This window comes from Tinamus guttatus, unplaced genomic scaffold, assembly GCF_059628265.1.
Source record: "Tinamus guttatus ecotype Peru unplaced genomic scaffold, ASM5962826v1 Tinamus_guttatus_pri_ptg000942l, whole genome shotgun sequence".
Classification (NCBI taxonomy): Eukaryota; Metazoa; Chordata; class Aves; order Tinamiformes; family Tinamidae; genus Tinamus; species Tinamus guttatus.
Window position 1 is genome coordinate 1,121,780 of NW_028289476.1, and position 17,600 is coordinate 1,139,379.

A 17,600-nucleotide genomic window follows, 5' to 3' on the forward strand; every position below is an offset into this window, starting at 1 on the left:
CCCGCCGGGCGCCGGCATCGGGGCGGCGTCGAGGCTGCGTTTTCGTTACCCGCTGCACCCGCTCTGGCACCGCCGCGTGCAGGAGATGCGTTCGTTAACGGCCTTGCGCGGGAGCAGCTGCCTTGGCGCTCTCCCTAATTCTGTTAGGTGCGATTCCGATCTGCAGGAACTATTGACTGATCTAATTATCCCGGAAAGCAGCGCTGCCTCGTTAGCTCCCGGCTCTGCTCCTTCCCCCGCGCCGCAGTCGGTGTCACCCGGCACGAAGCGCCTCGTGGTGCCGCACGGCCGCGGCGGCGGAGCGGCGCTCGGCGCGGGTCCCGCCGGCGGCCGCGGCGCTCGTGCGTGCAGCCAAAACACGGCGCCGCGTGACATGCGAACGCTCCTAGCAACGCGGAGCACAGCATGGCAACAGCGGCTCCGCAGAGCCGGCAGGAGGAAGCAGAGCCCGCCAGGTGCCTTCACGATGCCGCTGGCGGGCGGCACCTCCGCGAGCTCTGCACGCTCCGGGTGTTTCTGCAGGCAGCTCCCAGCGCTGCCGAGGGCATCGGCGCCCACCCTTGGGCCTTTGGGTACCATCAATGTGCATGGAGTGGTGCTAGGCTGGACAACACGGTCCCAAGCAATCAGGAGGCTTCACTGTGACACCACCCACCCGACTGCCTCTTGCAGCTCTTATGGGTTACCCGGGTCCCACGTCCTCCACCGTCTTCTCCTTTATGGTTGCGTTGGGCATCTCTTGTGCTGTTGCTCTAGGTGCCTGTGGCAGCCGCCCGCTTGTGGCACTGCTTTCCCCCTGCCCCAGCCACCAAGACCAGGCTCCACTTACCTTGTCCCAGACAGATGGCTTTGCAGTGTCATTTGGCCCCTTGAATGGTGACTCTTGTGGCTGGGGATCTCTCTACCTCTCGGGGTGCCTGGTAATGTCGAGGGTGCTCTAAGGGCGACCGTGGCCCAAGATTGCAACACCCAGAGGTGACAGCACTGCTGCTCTCCGGCTTTTGGGGCCTCAGAGAGGGACATGGAGTCCCCTACAGACAAAATCCAGCGCTCGTAGCCCAGTGAACTCAAACCCAAAGCGGGAGGTGAATTCTCGAGGCTTTCACAGCAAGGGCACAGAGTGCAGGAATAGAAGTGTCTGTCTCTCTGGCTTTGATTGCATTTCAAAACCAAAAAACACCGAGCGCCTCTCAAGGCCCTGCGAGAGCGCGGAGCCGTGAGCAGAGCCGCCCGCCCCGAGCGCGCCGGCGCAGCGGGGCTCTCCGCGACAGCGACGCTCCGGGCCGGAGCGCCGGCGGGCGCCCGTCTCCCCACCAAGCCCCCGTTCCTCCCGTGTCCCCGGTGGACGGGGCGGCCGCAGCCCTCGGGGCGAGGTGGCCGCGTGCGCGGCGGCTCGGAGACGCTTCGTTGCGCATCATTTCCCGGTGCCCCCACAGTGCGGCCGCTTCCTATCTCGTGTTTGCTGGCAGAGCGCTTGGCAGTACCGGGAGGCAGGGAGCTCGCGCAGAGCTAATGCACTGCTTATCGCTCTCAAAGCACTGCTTATATCAGCATCTGTCAGCTACGCGCGAAGGCTGTTTTAGCAACACGTGAGCAGTCCCGGGCTGCGGGCAGGGCTGGTGCTTGTGTCGCGCTCCCCGAGCCGCCCACCGAGCCGCCCTGCGTGTTACCAGCTGGGGCTCCCGTCCCCAGCGCCGCGCGCTGGATGGAAGGGCTTGTTTACAAGGGGCTGTTGTGAGCCGCAAGCTGCTGCGTGCCGCTTTCATGGGAGCTGAAATGATTCTTGGGCCTCTTCACGCGCTCTCTTCTCCAGCAGAGCGAGGATGGATGACCAAGCTGCTTGCAAACGATGCAGCTCTTGGGAACCCCATGGACCCTGGGCCATGCTGTGCCTGCTGTGATAAACCGCCCTCCTCGGCGTGGAGGTGGGATCATCCCAGCACTTCGTAGGGCTCCATCCTTGCCAGGGTGAGGAGCAGCCGGGCACAAAGCTGCTGTGAGGATTTGGGCAGGTTTCCCTGAGGATCGGGGCAGTGAATGGGAGGACACCAGCGCAGGAACCACCCAGCACAAGTTGATGGCCAAACACTTGGGCTGCCGGGTGGGAAACCCAGCAGAGCTCCTGCTGCAGAAGGAGGAGCCGCTTTCCTTGTGGAGCCATTGCTGGCTGGTCCTTGCTGCAGCCCTGCAGCCCTTTTCACCAGCCGAGAGCTTGCTGAGCAAGCAGCAAGACTTGATGACAGGTAGAAAGGAGGTAGGCGCCCAGAATCATAGAATCACAGAATAGCTGAGGTTGGAAGGCACCTCTAGAGGTCATCTAGTCCAACCCCCTGCACACACAGGGTCACCTAGAGCACGTGGCACAGGACTGCGTCCAAGCGGGTTTGAAGATCTCCAGAGAAGGAGACTCCACAACCTCTCTGGGCAGCCTGTTCCAGTGCTCTGGCACCCTCACTGTTAATTTTTCCTTAAGTTCCTGTGGAACTTTTGATGCTTTAGTTTCCAGCCGTTTCCTCTAGTTGTATCAGTGGCCACCAGTGAAAAGAGGCCAGCACCATCCTCCTCACTGCCTCCCTTGAGGTACTTGTAGACACTGCTCAGATCCCCTCTCAGCCTTCTCTTCTCCAGCTGAACAGGCCCAGCTCCCTCAGCCTCTCCTCACAGGGCAGATGTTCCAGGCCCCTGATCATCCTTGTGGCCCTGCGCTGGACTCTCTCCAGCAGCTCCACATCCCTCTTGTACTGTGGGGCCCAGAACTGGACACAGGTCCTTCGCCAGGACCTGTCCACGTGCTCAGGGCTGAAGTCTTCCTCAGATGTGCGATTGGGAGATCCCCTCTGGCCGTTCACACTGAGGGAGGTGGGGTTGTTATTTCATGGTGCGTATATATGTGTTTGCCTTGCTCCGCCGTGTGGCTCCTGGGGCAGTTTTGCGCAGCCCGTTCCTCGCTGGGCACGGGCAGGGTGCCGCCATCACCCTGCTCTCCCGCCGTCGCGTCGTGCCTGTCATTCGCCGTTTGCTGCTGGAGGTTGACGCGCGTGACGGGCTCTGGGTCGGCGCGTGGCAGCGGGAGCCGTGCGTGTTCGGTGGGTCCTTGGGAACAAGCTGCCCGTCATGGTGACAAGTGACGGGTGTACTTACAGCGGCATGGCCTGCGGTCACTTCTGTCACCTACAGGGCACCTCCGCTGGCTCTTTTCCCCTGGGTAGGAGCTGCTATGACCCCAGCCCAAGGCACCTCCACTGTTTTCCCTGCCCATCATGAGACCCTTTTCTGCACGTCCTGTCCCTTCAAAAGCTGACGGGTAACAGTGATCTAGTGTCCAGAGGTGCCTGCTTTGCCACCTGGGCTTCGCACGTCATCAGGTTTTCCCCAGGGAACCTGGGCAGGAGTGTCGCCATCCCGGTGGGTGGAAGGAACACCAGGCAACGGGAGAGCTCGGTCCACGTTATCGCACGGGGCCTGGGCTCCAGGAGGCCGACGCCAGCGCAGGGTCATGCCAGAGCATGGATACCCCGAGTCACCGTGTCCACGAGCATCGTGTATCAACACGAGTGCCCCTTCTTTCTTCTCTCCTTCCAGCCGGCGCTGGGGCCTCTGTAAACAAGAGAGGAAGGTCTGCGAGGCCATAGGTTGGGCCCTTGCTGGGTAGATGTTAGTGCTGGAGACAGCAGGGAGGTGAGGACCCCTCCTTGGGGCACAGCCAAGCTGAGAGGACTCGCAGCTGGAGACATTCATGGGGAAGGGTATTGAACACGCTGGACTCGCTCACCCGGGCCTGGAGGCTTGAAGAGCCGCTGCGCAGCGCTCAGTCCTTGCCCCTGGCCACGGCGGCGGGTGGGATAGCGGGCTGGATGCGTCCTGCGTCCGGGCCGGCTCACGGCCCCGTGGCCAAGTGGCAGCTCCTCGCGGTAGGAAGCGCCACCAGCTGCTGTCCCGTCTCGCAGAGGCTCCCGGCACCCGCAAAGCAGCAGAGAGTTAGCGGGGCTCTCCCTGCCAGCAGCTCCGCTGCTGTTAGGCGGCCGCGCTGGAGGTGGCTTGGGCAACTGCCAGCCTGCTGGGGCCTGGCACCCTGCGCGGGAGCAGGAGCAGGAGCAGGAGGAGGCAGAGCGAGCCCTGCTTGGCCGCTGTCTCCCAGGCAGAGAACCGCGCTCGCCGGCGCGTGTTGAGCCAGCACCTACCATCACGCCCAGGAGCGGCACCACCTTTCTCCCTTTCTTCTGCTCGAGGAGCCTCCCAGATCCCCGTGCAGACAGACGCGGCAGCACCTCCCGGCGCGGTCCCCTCCGGCTGGCGGGGACGCGGCGCGCGCCCCAGTGAGCCCCCAGCGCGCGTTCGCTCCTCGGCGCCGCGGGATGAGCTCTGCACTCAGGGAGAGCCGGTCCCTCGGGGCCGCCCGTCACCGGCGTTTGGGAGGAGGGCTGAACGCAGCGTTGACCTTGGCAGACCCACGTGTCCTTAGACGTCGTCTCTTTGTGTCCCACCAGCTTGTCTCCTCCAAGATGTCCAGCCCTGGGGGGGACACTTCCCTTTCCCGGGCGCTCCACAGCTGCACACATCGAGTCCCAGATCCACTGCTGAAGAGGCCCATGTGGAGCTGAGCGTGGGCTGGGAGCTGCTGCGTGCCCAAGCGCTGCACGGAGCAGGACTTGCCCCTGCGGCGCCTCCTGCGAGAGACGGGTCTGGGTTTGGGGTGGCAGAGGCTGCGGCCGCCCATTTGCCCCCGCTGCAGCGCCCGGAGGCGGCCTGGCTTCACCGGCAGCGTCTGGTGCTGCAGCGACGGCCGCTGCCTGCGGAGAGGACGACCCGCTCTGGAGCAGCGGTGCGGGGGGTGCCAGAGCGGGGCTGGGAGCAGCGGGAGCGAGCGGCGCCTCCGCCCCTCACCTTCCTCGTCCCGCACCTTCCTCCACCCCTCACCTTCCTCATCCCTCACCTTCCTCATCCCTCACCTTCCTCCACCCCTCACCTTCCTCATCCCTCACCTTCCTCTATCCCTCACCTTCCTCATCCCTCACCTTCCTCATCCCTCACCTTCCTCCATCCCTCACCTTCCTCATTCCTCACCTTCCTCCATCCCTCACCTTCCTCGTCCCGCACCTTCCTCCGCCCCTCACCTTCCTCATCCCGCACCTTCCTCCATCCCTCACCTTCCTCATCCCTCATCTTCCTCAATCCCTCACCTTCCTCCATCCCTCACCTTCCTCATCCCTCACCTTCCTCATCCCTCACCTTCCTCATCCCTCACCTTCCTCAGCCCTCACCTTCCTCCATCCCTCACCTTCCTCCATCCCTCACCTTCCTCCATCCCTCACCTTCCTCCATCCCTCACCTTCCTCATCCCGCACCTTCCTCCATCCCTCACCTTCCTCATCCCTCACCTTCCTCATCCCTCACCTTCCTCAATCCCTCACCTTCCTCATCCCTCACCTTCCTCATCCCTCACCTTCCTCAGCCCTCACCTTCCTCATCCCTCACCTTCCTCAATCCCTCACCTTCCTCATCCCGCACCTTCCTCATCCCGCACCTTCCTCCATCCCTCACCTTCCTCCATCCCTCACCTTCCTCATCCCTCACCTTCCTCATCCCTCACCTTCCTCATCCCTCACCTTCCTCAATCCCTCACCTTCCTCATCCCTCACCTTCCTCATCCCGCACCTTCCTCCATCCCTCACCTTCCTCGTCCCGCACCTTCCTCCATCCCTCACCTTCCTCATCCCACACCTTCCTCATCCCTCACCTTCCTCAGCCCTCACCTTCCTCATCCCTCACCTTCCTCATCCCTCACCTTCCTCCATCCCTCACCTTCCTCATCCCTCACCTTCCTCCATCCCTCACCTGCCTCCATCCCTCACCTTCCTCTGTCCTACACCCTCCTCTGTCCTATGCCTTCCTCCGTTCATCCTCCGTCCTGTGTGTTCCTCCATGCTGTGCCCTGTTCTCTGGGGTCTTTGAGCACAGTGCAGGGCAGCTGCTTTAGCCAGGACACCCCCAGGTGGCACCCGGGCAAAATCATCCCACCTTTCCTCTTCCCTGTTTCCCTGCGCACCAGCAGCTCCCGGCCCTCCCCCTGGCCTCGGGGCACATCCAGACATGCTCTTCGTGTCCTCCTGCGCCTCCTCCGCTGAGCCCGAGCGGAGCCCTTTGCCGCCTTCCTCTGCTGTCCCCTCCTCGTGTCTCTTCCCTCTCCGTTGGCGCTGTAGCTGCCGTGTCCGTGTGGCCGCCCGCGCTCCTCCCCAGTGCACGGGGTAGGAGTCCCCCGGCACTGCCCGCCCGCCCGGGCCTGCGTTTCGCGCTCCTGCCACGGTGACGGCAGCACTTGGCACCGGCACCTCTGCTCTGCAACCCCGCTCGGCTGCTATCCATTACCTGAGGGCTTCGGAGGTGTCCGATTCCCGGGAAGCGGGTGCCTCGGGAGTCATTTGAGCAGCTCCCTCCCTCCCGAGACGGGCGCACGGCTGCAACCTCCTTGTGCCTTCCTGGGCGGGGACAGCTCAGGGGAAAGGGCTCGTGTCCCGCGCCCTGATGAGCAGGTGGCACAGGGTGCCAAGGGCCATGCGTGGGTCCCGCTCCCCCAAGGGGTGCTCTGGGGCCGGGGGCTTCCTCCGCGGCTGCAACAGCTCCGGGCTCCCCCGGGTCCTTGAACCCCCGGGTTCAGCTATGACTTTTCTAAACGTGAAGCCCAGATTTGGAACGTCCTAACGAGCCAGGACCCGTTTCCTCCAAGCCCAGGTGTGTTTCAAGCCTCCTCTCTGTGGCCCTGGGACATGCAGGTGGTGGGGGAGCTCCCAATGCCCTTCCCCAGCTTTGGCACTTTGGGCTCCATTCCCAGGGCTTTAAATTGTCCTGGCTTATTGGGGGAGGACTAAGAGCGGGGTTTGCACCATGGCTTGCAACAGGTTCAATATAGGCTGGTGACATCGCGCTCAGCCCCGCGCCAGGTGCCGGCCCCGCTGTGGCCACCAGCCAGCCGGTGTCACCATGGGGAGCCAAGCACCACCATTTCCCTGCTGCACTGCCTTGGGGCAGCCTCCTCTTCCAACGGGAGAGCTGCCGGCTGGGCCTCGTCTCCGTGAGCGGCTCGTGATTCCATATTTTATCCCGGCACAGCCCGCAGCTGGCTGCTGGCACGGCCCCGCCGGGGCTGCAGACCGAGATTTACAAACGTGCTTCAGGCCCAGCTGTTCTGGGCTCCCTCGGCTCCATCCATCTTCCTGTGGGGCTGCGCGGCGGTCTATCTAGCTGCACTCGTCTGCCCTTGGAAATGAGATTTCTATCTCCCAAGTTTTACCTTGCTCAGATAAATGCACTCGACGCGATGGACTCTGCTCCCGGTCAAATTAGTTATGCAGTAATCAGAGCAGTCCATCGCTGGGAGGAAATATCCACTTGAGTTCACCCGGCTAATGGCCTGAGATTATTGAGTGTAATTGCTTTCTTATGGAAGCACTTGCAGCCCGCTGGCCACCAGAGACCCAGGAAGGTGCTGGCGCTGGGCGGGCTCACCAAACGGGAGCAGGACGGGTCTCCCCTCGCGCAGCATCCGAAGGGAAGCTGGGAGATGCAGCTGGCCGGTCCTGGAGCAAGATCGCCCAGGTTTGCGTGCTTGGCAGGGCCGTCCTTCGGCTTTCTGCCCTCTCTTTGCTGCCTAAAGTCGTTGAGATCGGCATTGCCCAGGGTTTGCCCCATGCCAGGGCCTGGCCTTGCACAGGACAAACAGGAGATGTGTCCCCAGCCGCCGGTTTTTCCAGGCAGAGCGAGCTGGCAACACGGGGGTGGTGTCTCGTGGTGGGTCTTGGTGGATGACCTGCAAATGCGGGAGCAAAGTGAGCAGCGGACAAGGGTTTTCCCAAGGCCGGGCTCTCCTCCGAGATGCTCTGCGCCCCTGCGCGGGGCTTGGGGTGCTCGGCGCAGGCCGCAGCGATGCCGGGCGGCGCGGCGGTGCCGGGCAGAGCTTGCCATCTAGTGGGCAAACGCGGCTCTCCGAGGGCCTCCCGGAGCTGCGGGATGCGCAGCCCTGCCCAGGGAGGTGCAGCTCCGCCGTGGATCTCCCGGCTTTGCCGTGGGGCTCACGTCCCTCACCCGCGTGTCCCTGTCCCCTCGCCTTGCAGGGATGCTGGTAGTCAACGTGACCTGGAGGAACAAGACGTACGTGGGGACGCTGCTGGACTGCACGCAGCACGACTGGGCACCTCCCCGGTAAGCGCGGCGGCGCCTGGCGGGACCCGCTGCGGTGGCAGCGCCCGGATCGTGCAGGCGGAGAGGGGAAAGGTAGCCGTGCTGGGGCTCCTGTCACCCAGCACGCTCTGCCCGCTGTCCTTGGGGCTGCTGTTCCTTCGGCCACCTCATGCTTGTCCCCCCACCACGTTCCTGGCCCGGGGCTGCTGCCACACGAACCCAACACCTCCCTTCCCATCCTGGCTTCGCCCCTGGCTTTTTGCCTCTCTGGAGCTGGAAGCCCCTGGGCATTTGCTCTCTGAGGTCCCCGATTCCTCTGAACCCCTTCTGTGGAGGTGCTGGGCTTGCTGGGGCCGCTTGCGGGACTGGCCGTGCTCAGACCCGCTCGCGGCTCTCTGCAGGGCCCCGGGAGGAAGGGCCTCCTGCCCGCAGGGGGACGGTGCCGCTCAGCACGGCCGCGCTCCACACGGGCTTCTCGTCCTCCGCAGGTTCTGCGACTCTCCCACCAGCGACCTCGAGATGCGCAACGGCCGGGGCCGGGGCAAGCGCATGCGCCCCAACAGCAACACGCCCGTGAGCGAGGCCGCCGCCGCCTCGGACAGCAAAGGGACCAGCAACAGCAGCAAGACCCGGGCGGGAGCCAACAGCAAAGGACGCCGGGGAAGCCAGAACTCTTCGGACCACCGCACGCCTCCCAGCGGTAGCACCGAGGACGTGAAGGCCAGTCCCTCGTCCGTGACCAAGCGGAAGAGCAAGCCTCTCTCGGACATGGAGCTGAACTCCAGCTCCGAGGACTCCAAGGGCAGCAAACGCATCCGCACTAACTCGATGGGCTCGGCGGCGGTGCCCCCGGCTACGGTGAAGGTGGAGCCGGCTGTCTTGGACCGAAACTGCCCCTCTCCCATCCTCATTGACTGCCCCCACCCCAACTGCAACAAGAAGTACAAGCACATCAATGGGCTCAAGTACCACCAGGCCCACGCGCACACGGACGACGACAGCAAGCTGGAGGCGGACGTGGACAGCGAGTACGGCGAGGAGCCCTCCCTGCACTCGGACGTGGGCAGCTGCAACGGTGCTGCCGCCTCGCAGAAGGGCTCGCTGTCGCCGGCTCGCTCGGCCACCCCCAAGGTCCGCTTGATGGAGCCCCACAGCCCCTCTCCGTCCAGTAAGTTCAGCGCCAAGGTCCCCTGCAAGAAGAAGCTGGCGGGGGAAGGAGACACCGACCCCGGTGCCCTGTCCAATGATGGCTCTGAGGACGGTCCTTCGGTGGCCGATGAGACCAGCAACGATGGCTTTGACTCCCTGGAGAAGAGGTGCGCGGATAAGGACAAGTCCAAGAAGGCATCTGCTGCTAAGCCGGAGAAGATCCCTTCCAAAAGCTTGAAGTCTGCCAGACCCATTGCCCCAGCCATCCCTCCGCAGCCAATTTACACCTTCCAGACGGCCACCTTCACCGCAGCCAGCCCCGGTTCCTCCGCGGGCCTCACCACCACCGTGGTGCAGACCATGCCCAACAGCCCCCAGCTCAAGCCCATCCAGCCAAAGCCCACGGTGATGGGCGAACCCTTCGCAGTCAACCCTGCCCTGACCCCTTCCAAGGAGAAGAAGAAAAAGGACAAGAAGAAGAAGGAGCCCAAGGAAGCAGAAAACCCTTTGACTTCTGGGAAAGTCTGCAGAGTGGAGGAAGGTAAGAGCCCTTTCCGGGGCGAATCCAGTGACCTCGGGACAAAAGGCGAGGGACTGTTGAACGGCTCGTCTGACCCGCACCAGAGCCGCCTTGCCAGCATCAAGGCCGAGGCGGATAAAATCTACAGCTTCACCGACAACGCGCCGAGCCCGTCCATCGGCGGAGCCAGCAGGCTGGAGAGCGCCAACCCGGCGCAACCCATGACCCCGCTGCACGTCGTGACCCAGAACGGCGCCGAGGCGAGCTCGGTGAAAACCAACAGCCCCGCTTACTCGGACATCTCCGACGCCGGCGAGGACGGCGAGGGCAAGCTGGAAGGCATGAAGGCAAAGGATCCGGAGCAGCTGGTCAAGGAAGGGGCCAAGAAAGCTCTCTTCCCCCCGCAGCCCCAGAGCAAAGAGTCCCCTTACTACCAAGGCTTTGAAACCTACTATTCCCCTGGCTACCCCCAGGCGAGCCCGGGGCCCTTGAACCCCAGCAGCCAGGCTGCGGCCGAGCCCCAGGCCTTGAAGCTGAAGAAGGATGAGGAGCAGGAGAGCCCGGAGGTGAAGGTGAAGAGCGAGGGCTGTGAGGAGAAGAAGCCGGAGCTGGGCAGCTCCAGCCAGCAGCCCTCGGTGATCCAGCAGCGCCCCAACATGTACATGCAGTCGCTCTACTACAACCAGTACGCCTACGTGCCCCCCTACGGCTACAACGAGCACGGCTACCACGCGCACCTCATGAGCACCAACCCTGCCTATCGGCAGCAGTACGAGGAGCAGCAGAAGCAGCGGCAGAGCCTGGAGCAGCAGCAGCAGCGAGGGCTGGAGAAGAAAGCGGAGCTGGGCCTCAAGGAGAGGGAGGCAGCGCTCAAAGAGGAGTGGAAGCAGAAGCCGCCCATGCCCCCGACTCTCACCAAGGCGCCGAGCCTCACCGACCTCGTCAAGTCGGGGCTGAGCAAGGCCAAGGAGCAAGGAGGGGGGGACATGGCTAAATCGGTGATCATCCCCAAGCTGGAGGACTCGTCGAAGCTCTCGGGCAGCCAGGTAGCCGAAGGCCTCAAGGTGAAGCTGAGCGAGGCGAGTCACCTCGGGAAGGAGAGCGCCGAGACGAAGGCGGGCGCTGAGTGTGGCCGGCAAGCAGAGGTGGACCCTGTGCTCTGGTACAGACAGGTAATGCCCGCATGGTGCCCGCCAGCCCGGGCGCGGGGCCCTTCCTGCCGCGTCGTGCAGGGAGCTCCTCGCTGGAGGAACTCGTTCCTGCCAGGATGTGACCCTGGAGGTTGCCAGTCGGGCCGGGAGGGATGGGGCTGGGAGGCAGTGGAGGTGATGGGCCGCTCCAGGAGACCAGGCTGGGGAAGGGGTGATGGTTGCACTGGTTTCTTCCCAAAGTTTTGTGGTTTCAGGGCAGGTGGGGCTGGGGGAGGCGGCTGCGCTGACAGTTCCCTGGTTCTCGCAGGAAGCGGAGCCCCGGATGTGGACCTACGTCTACCCCGCAAAGTACTCGGACATCAAGACAGAGGACGAGCGGTGGAAGGAGGAGAGGGATCGGAAGTTGAAGGAAGAAAGAAGTCGGAGCAAAGAGGCTGTGTCCAAGGAGGACGGGAAGGAGAGCACCAGCTCCGAGTGCAAACTGACCCCCACCGAGGAGGCTCGCATGGTGGGGAAGGACCCCAGGCCCAGTGTCCATGTCCCCGTGTCGTCACCCCTCACGCAGCATCAGTCCTACATCCCCTACATGCACGGCTACTCCTACAGCCAGTCGTACGACCCCAACCACCCCAGCTACCGGGCCATGCCCACGGTCATGATGCAGAATTACCCAGGTAGGAGAGTCACCACCTCCTCAGGGCCTGCTCTCTGCTCCAGGGATGTCCCTTCCTAGGCTGTGCGTGTGTCCTGGCCGTCCTCCTGGCGTGGGGCACGGCTATGGGCCGCAGCTGCCGTCATCTTCGTGGCGCGGGGCTGGGCAGGGGAGGCTCCCGAGGGCAGAAAGGAGGGTTGTGGCTGTTCCTGGGTGACTCACGTTGTTGCCACCTCTGCGTGGGGTGGCAGAGCTGCGTGGCCCTGCTGTGCAGCCTGAAGAAGCAGCGGGTGACAAATGGGCCGGCTCCTCATGCTCTGACTGCCAACTTCCCTCCCACAGGGTCGTACCTGCCTTCCAGCTACTCCTTCTCCCCGTACGGGAGCAAGGCGTCCGGGAGCGATGACAGCGACAAGTCCCGAGCCAGTCCCAGTGTGAGCTGTAAGTCCAGCTCGGAGTCCAAGGCCCTGGACATCCTGCAGCAGCACGCCAGCCACTACAAGAGCAAATCGCCCACGGTGAGGGTCAGGCCAGCTCCGTGCAGCAGCTTCAGGGAGGTCTCTGGAGTCCTGTGGGCTCTGCAGGCTTCCCCTGTACCTTGAGATGTCCCTGCCAGACCACCCTGCTGAATGGCCAGGATGAAGCCACCCATCCTGGCCCTGCGAGCTTCTCAGAGGCCACCAGCTTTGCTCACCGCCCTGTTTTCTTCTCCTCAGATAAGCGAGAAGACGGCTCCGGAGCGGGAGCGCGGTGGCTGCGGGGTGGTGGGCGGCGGCGGCGGCTGCAGCGGCGTCGGTGGCGCAGGAGGTGGTGAGCGGGGCGCGGAGCGGCCGCGCAGCTCGCCGTCGCAGCGCCTGCTCTCCACGCACCACCACCACCACCACCTCGGGTACTCGCTGCTGCCCGCGCAGTACAACCTGCCCTATGCAACAGGTAGGAGCCGGACCCTGCCCTGCGCTGGGGCCTGCTGCTGCGGGACAGGGTGACACAGGTTCTGGGACGCGGCTGCTGCAGAAGGGGCCCCAAGCGGGGCTGGATGGGGCTGCCAGGAGTTGGGAGGGGGCGCGTACAGTTTTGTAGCCATCCTTGCAAGTGAGCCCCTGCTCCGAGCGCCACTTTGGCCATATCAAGTCCCCTTGGAGCTCAGGATGGATTTGATCCGGATGTTCAGGTGTCCCAAGCCCAAGGACAGGGGCCAAACTCAGGGCCCAGCTTCTGATCTTGCTTCTACCCACAGGTCTCTCCTCCACAGCCATCGTTGCCAGCCAGCAGGGCTCCGCTCCCTCCCTATACCCGCCGCCGCGGAGGTGAGACCGGTAAGGCCCACAGCACCGGCGTGGGGCGGGCACGCATGGCCCAACACGGGTCACTCCGGGGCTGAGAGCGGAGCTTGTGCTCACAAGCAGGTCACCCTGCAGGTCACCCTGGAGCGCGTCCCCACGCGCGCCTCGTGCCCTGCGGTGGCCGATGGCCCTGGGGGCTGCCTGAACTGACTCTGCCCTGGGCTCTCCGCAGGACGTGACGCGCTGGGATGCCCGGGCTGTACGAGACATGTGACTGGCTCACATGAGGACGCGCTGGAGACTCCTTTAGACATCAGTTGAATGGTGTTAATTGTTCTGCGTGACGTTCCTGCCGTAATCTGAGGCAGACTCTGTCTTCTCCCCCGTCGGACACACACTGAAGTCCCCCCTCTGCATCCTTCCCTCTGGTGAGTGGGCGAGCTGGTACCTACAGAAATATTTATTCTACTGGGCACCGGCGCTCAGGAGGGAAGAGACCTGCCTGCCTGGTGCATATGAAGAGGAAACGGAAGCACTGAGGTTCCTCGATGGCTTTGAGGCCCCCCCCGCCACCGCATCTCTGCGAGCTGCCGCTTCGCGACGGGTCGGAGCATCCCGGGACTTGGGGGTGGCAGGCGGTGCGGGCCGGGCGCTGCTGCCCGCATCCCGGGCGCTCCTCACTAGGGTCGAAGCGCTGGCTCGGAGCCGCAAGCAGAGGCGCCGTCTCAGGAAAGAGTGTCGGGGCTGCTCGTCGTCGTCGTGACGGCCACGCGGAGCCAAGGTGGGTGTTGGAGACGCTGGTGCTGATGGGGGAGGCCGGCCCCGTGGGGCGCGGCGACGGGCGCAGACGTTGATAGAGACGCGGCAGCGGGTTGAGCAGTGCCCGTGAGCTCGCGCGGCCTCATGGCCATCCCGAATCCTCAGTCAGCCCCCATGTACCAGATCCGAAGGGCCCACGGCCATCGAGGGCAGCCCCTGTGTCCTGGCGCTCTCCTGTGGGCTCCCCCGGGCAGAGGGGTTTGCTGGAGGCCGGGCTGGGGCGCTGCCCTCGGCCCGGCTGAAGCGGCTGCTCCTCCGGGCCGGCTTGTGGAGGCCGTTGGGATGCGCCGGGTCAGGGTGCGGCAGAGCCGGGGGCTGCTGCGGGCTGTGCCCATCAGCCCTCCCGCGGCTGCCCTGCGCCCCGTACGGGTCTCCCCGCCGGCGCCGGGACAGCGTCATCCCGCTGGGAGGCCAGCGCGGGATGCGGCTCCCGGCGCAGCCGCGCTCCAAGCGGATTCGCGTGGGCTGGGGCAGAGTTCAGCGAGACACAAGTGCCCTGGGGCACTTGGAGCCTTGGGGGCAGCGGGTCCTCGGCGCTGGGGGCGGAACGACACCGCGTGCCCCATTCCCGACCGGTCCCCGTGTCCCCACTGAGGCCACACAGGGACTTCCTGGTCCCCCCCACTTGGCCGCTCGTTTCCCCGGGCTGGAGCAGCTGCCGGGGCTCTGCTGCCGCCTTGTCCCCTCGGGGCTGGGGAACGCAGCAGGCCGGGCCGGTTGGGGCGGTCGCCGTTATGTGAGAGCGTGTGTCGCACCCGGCCCCGGGGGGCCGCTGTACCGGGACGCCCTGCCCGCGGGGCTCTGTACATACTGTAAAAAGGAATCGTTTGAAAGCTGTTGGTTTTGGGTTTTGTTTTTTCTTCCTCCCCCATCCCTACTTCCCCTCTCCCCGCCCTGGCCCCCGCTCTTGGCCCACTTGAAAGGAGCCGCCGGCCGCTGCCAGCCCTGGTTGGGAGGAGGCAGCGCGCGGGCCCGGCCTGCTCTGCTCGAGGCCTCTGTGCTCGCCGCGGCCTTCGTCCCGTCCCCGGCCTCGCACGGTGACGGCGCCGCGCGGGGACTGGCTCCCTCGCTGCTCTGGGACAGGGCAGGAGGTGCTGAGCGGCGGCGCCTCCCGGGGCACCTCCAGGGCCGCTCCGACCTCCATCCTCGGCCACTCCCCGCTCCAAGTCTGGCCTGGGTGGGATCCAGCGCTGCCTCTCCAGGAGGAGGAGGAGGAGGAGGAGGTCTCGGGTGCCTCCCAAGGGAGCCGAGGTGGCCGCAGGGGGCAGCGGGGGGAGCTGGGGCTGCAGGCCCAGAGGAGCATCCGCCGCCGCGGCCTCAGCAGCTCCCACCTCCCCTAGGTGTTAGCGCCACGACAGGTTGAGCCAAATAGGTTTGAAATTCGCCCAATTTCCCCACCCAAGCCCCTGCCCGCCACGTCCCCTGCGGGATCCTGACCCCGAACAGGGGCCCGCCGAGCCCCCCGCTCCCGTCCCAGGCGCCGCCGGCGCCGCGAGGCCTGCGGGGCGCCAGGCGTTGCTGTTCATAGCTCTTGTTTCCATTGGAGTTGCTGTGTTGGGTTTCATTTGAGTCTTCCTGAATCTTCCCCTTCTGTAAAGTGTACATTAATACCGAGTTCCTTGGTTTTTTTTTATATATATATATATAAATATATATATATACAAACTGTACTCTTCTTGCCTTTGTACATTTGGGCAAGGAGAGAGAATAAATCTTTTTAAGAGACAATCACAAACCTGCGAGGGTGGCGTTTTCTTCCTGTCGCTGCTCTCCCTCCAGCCACCCCCGAGAAAGCTCCGAGCGCCGCCGCGGCGCGGGGGGACCCCGGGGGACCCGCAGCCTGGCGAGGCGCCGCGGCGGGACGCCGCTCCTGCCGTCCCCTCGGCGCGAGGGCTGCGGCCGCAGCTGCGGTTTTGGCCTCCAAGGAGCCGGTTGCCGCCCCCGTGGGCACCTCTCCCTGAGCTGGTGCTGGCCCCGCATGGCTCTTTAGAGCCCTGGAAGTGCAGTTCAAGGGATAAGCGGTTAAGGGTGGAAAGGTCAGTGGCCAAGAGGGAACTGCAGTAATTCCGGTTTTAACGGGCACAGATTACGTAAGGGGACGGGCTGGGGGGCACAGAGCAGCTCCGGGCATCGTGCTGGGTGCGCTAGTACCCCTGGGCCACGCTGTCCCCCTGCAATCCGGGGGCAGGTCCCTGCGGTGCCTGGAAGGGGGTTCCCATCCCCCTCTCTGAGAGCACCCGTGGGGCCCTGTCCCTGCACCCCGTCCTGATCCCAGCGGCACCCACGGCCTGCGCTGGCGCCCGCAAACCTGGCCCTGCTCGGCTGCTACGCAAGGCAGCCCAGGTGCCCTGAACCCAACTGATGACGCTTGGGCGCACTCTGGCACCCGTGTCGAGGGCGTCATCCGGGGAAGGCACCTGCGCTTCAACATAGCGGGAGGCCCAGGACAGCAGCTGGTTGCTGGCGGAGGAGCCCACGCACTTTGATAAGCAGCACTGGGCCCAGCTCGGGGCAGGACGAGAGCCCCGAGCCCACGGAAGGGCCCGGGGAGGCACCAGCAAACCCAGGAGCCCTGCTGGTTCTCTGCCCCCTCACTGGCGGGAACGCCAGAGCGAGACGCGTGCTCTGTAGCACAGAACACGCGCTGGGGTGCTGCCGCTTCCACTGCAAGGAGGGGAAGAGGCCTCGCCACGGAGCCCAGCCGAGCCCGCACAGAGCCGCTCCCATCGCCACGACTCGGCCTTCAGCTTTAAGCCAGCTCCTCTTAGCCTAGTTCACAGCTTCAGCCCCAAAAGGCAGGAGCAGAAAATGAAGCGCTTTGATTTTTTGAACCCCCCACTTGGCTGAGATTTGGCTGCTGGAGGGGGCGAGAGCAGAACCGCCCCGGTGCAAAGGGGACTGCGCACGTCCTGGCCGCGTCCGTGCTTGTGCCACGTTCATTCTGCTCGAGGAGAAAGAGGGGAGAGAGACACGACCTTCCACGTGGATTTATTCACATAAACTTGATATCCCGGCCCCGCCTCTCTGCCAGACGAAACACCCCGACCGTGGCATTTATGGAACAGCTCCGCTTCGGCTTCCAACACCAACCGTACCCGGAGGGTGCCACGAAGCGCACGAGGACAGTGCCCCAGCAAGCCGCCAGGCCAGGAGGAGCGCTCACGACTTGGGCCAGGTTCCATCCCGACAAGAGCCTCCAGGTTCCCCAGCATCTGCAGGGGCAGCATGGAAACGCAAGCTGCAGCGAGCAACACCCCCATGCCATCGCTGCAGCCCCCTCCGGGAGATCCCGCCGATGGGAGAAGCCTCCCGCACTCCGCACGCGCGATCCCCTTTGGTTTGGATACGGCCGTTTGCACCGCGGGCCGAGACCTCTTGGGAAAGGCGCGGAGGAGGAGAGAGGTGCGATAACAGCTCAGGGGCCTCGGGAAGAGGCTCAGCGGGAGAGCCTGGGGGGCTCTTGGGACCAGCAAAGCCCTCGCACCGGCAGTTAGCAAGGAACCGTCCCCCCGCACTAACACCAGGGCGTCGTGCCTGCCCCTGCGCAAGCGGAGTCCCCGGGCAGCATGAAGGGAAGCCTGGACAAGGCTCCTTTCCTTTCCAAATGAGCAGCCCCAGCTGGGTGAGGTTCAGCTGAATGCCCCTTTTATTGAATGCTGTGATAGCGCAGTGGTAACATGGAACAGAGTAAGACTGCTTCGACAAAAGCTGGAAGAGCAAGAAAGTTCTTTTAAAAAATAATAATTAAACCAGTTAAACAGCATCGGTTACCCCAGAGCAGAGACGCGCTGGGGCTTTGGTGTAACGTTAAGAGTTAACTCGAGCACATCCCTTCCGTGCGTCTCCCGCCC

At 64.3% G+C, this 17,600-nt stretch overlaps 1 protein-coding gene across 1 annotated transcript in view; it reads left to right on the top strand.

Annotated features, from left to right (window-relative positions):
* ZNF609 (zinc finger protein 609) overlaps positions 1-13,476 on the top strand; it is a 61,932-nt gene extending 48,456 nt beyond the window's left edge. Inside the window, exons 4-10 of the mRNA XM_088538225.1 lie at positions 8,109-8,196; positions 8,664-11,016; positions 11,303-11,669; positions 11,990-12,165; positions 12,364-12,580; positions 12,885-12,963; positions 13,163-13,476. Coding sequence (XP_088394351.1) covers positions 8,109-8,196; positions 8,664-11,016; positions 11,303-11,669; positions 11,990-12,165; positions 12,364-12,580; positions 12,885-12,958 — 3,275 coding nt within the window. The 3' untranslated portion in view covers positions 12,959-12,963; positions 13,163-13,476. The remainder of the gene's footprint in view (positions 1-8,108; positions 8,197-8,663; positions 11,017-11,302; positions 11,670-11,989; positions 12,166-12,363; positions 12,581-12,884; positions 12,964-13,162) is intronic.
* Positions 13,477-17,600: the final 4,124 nt, after the last annotated feature.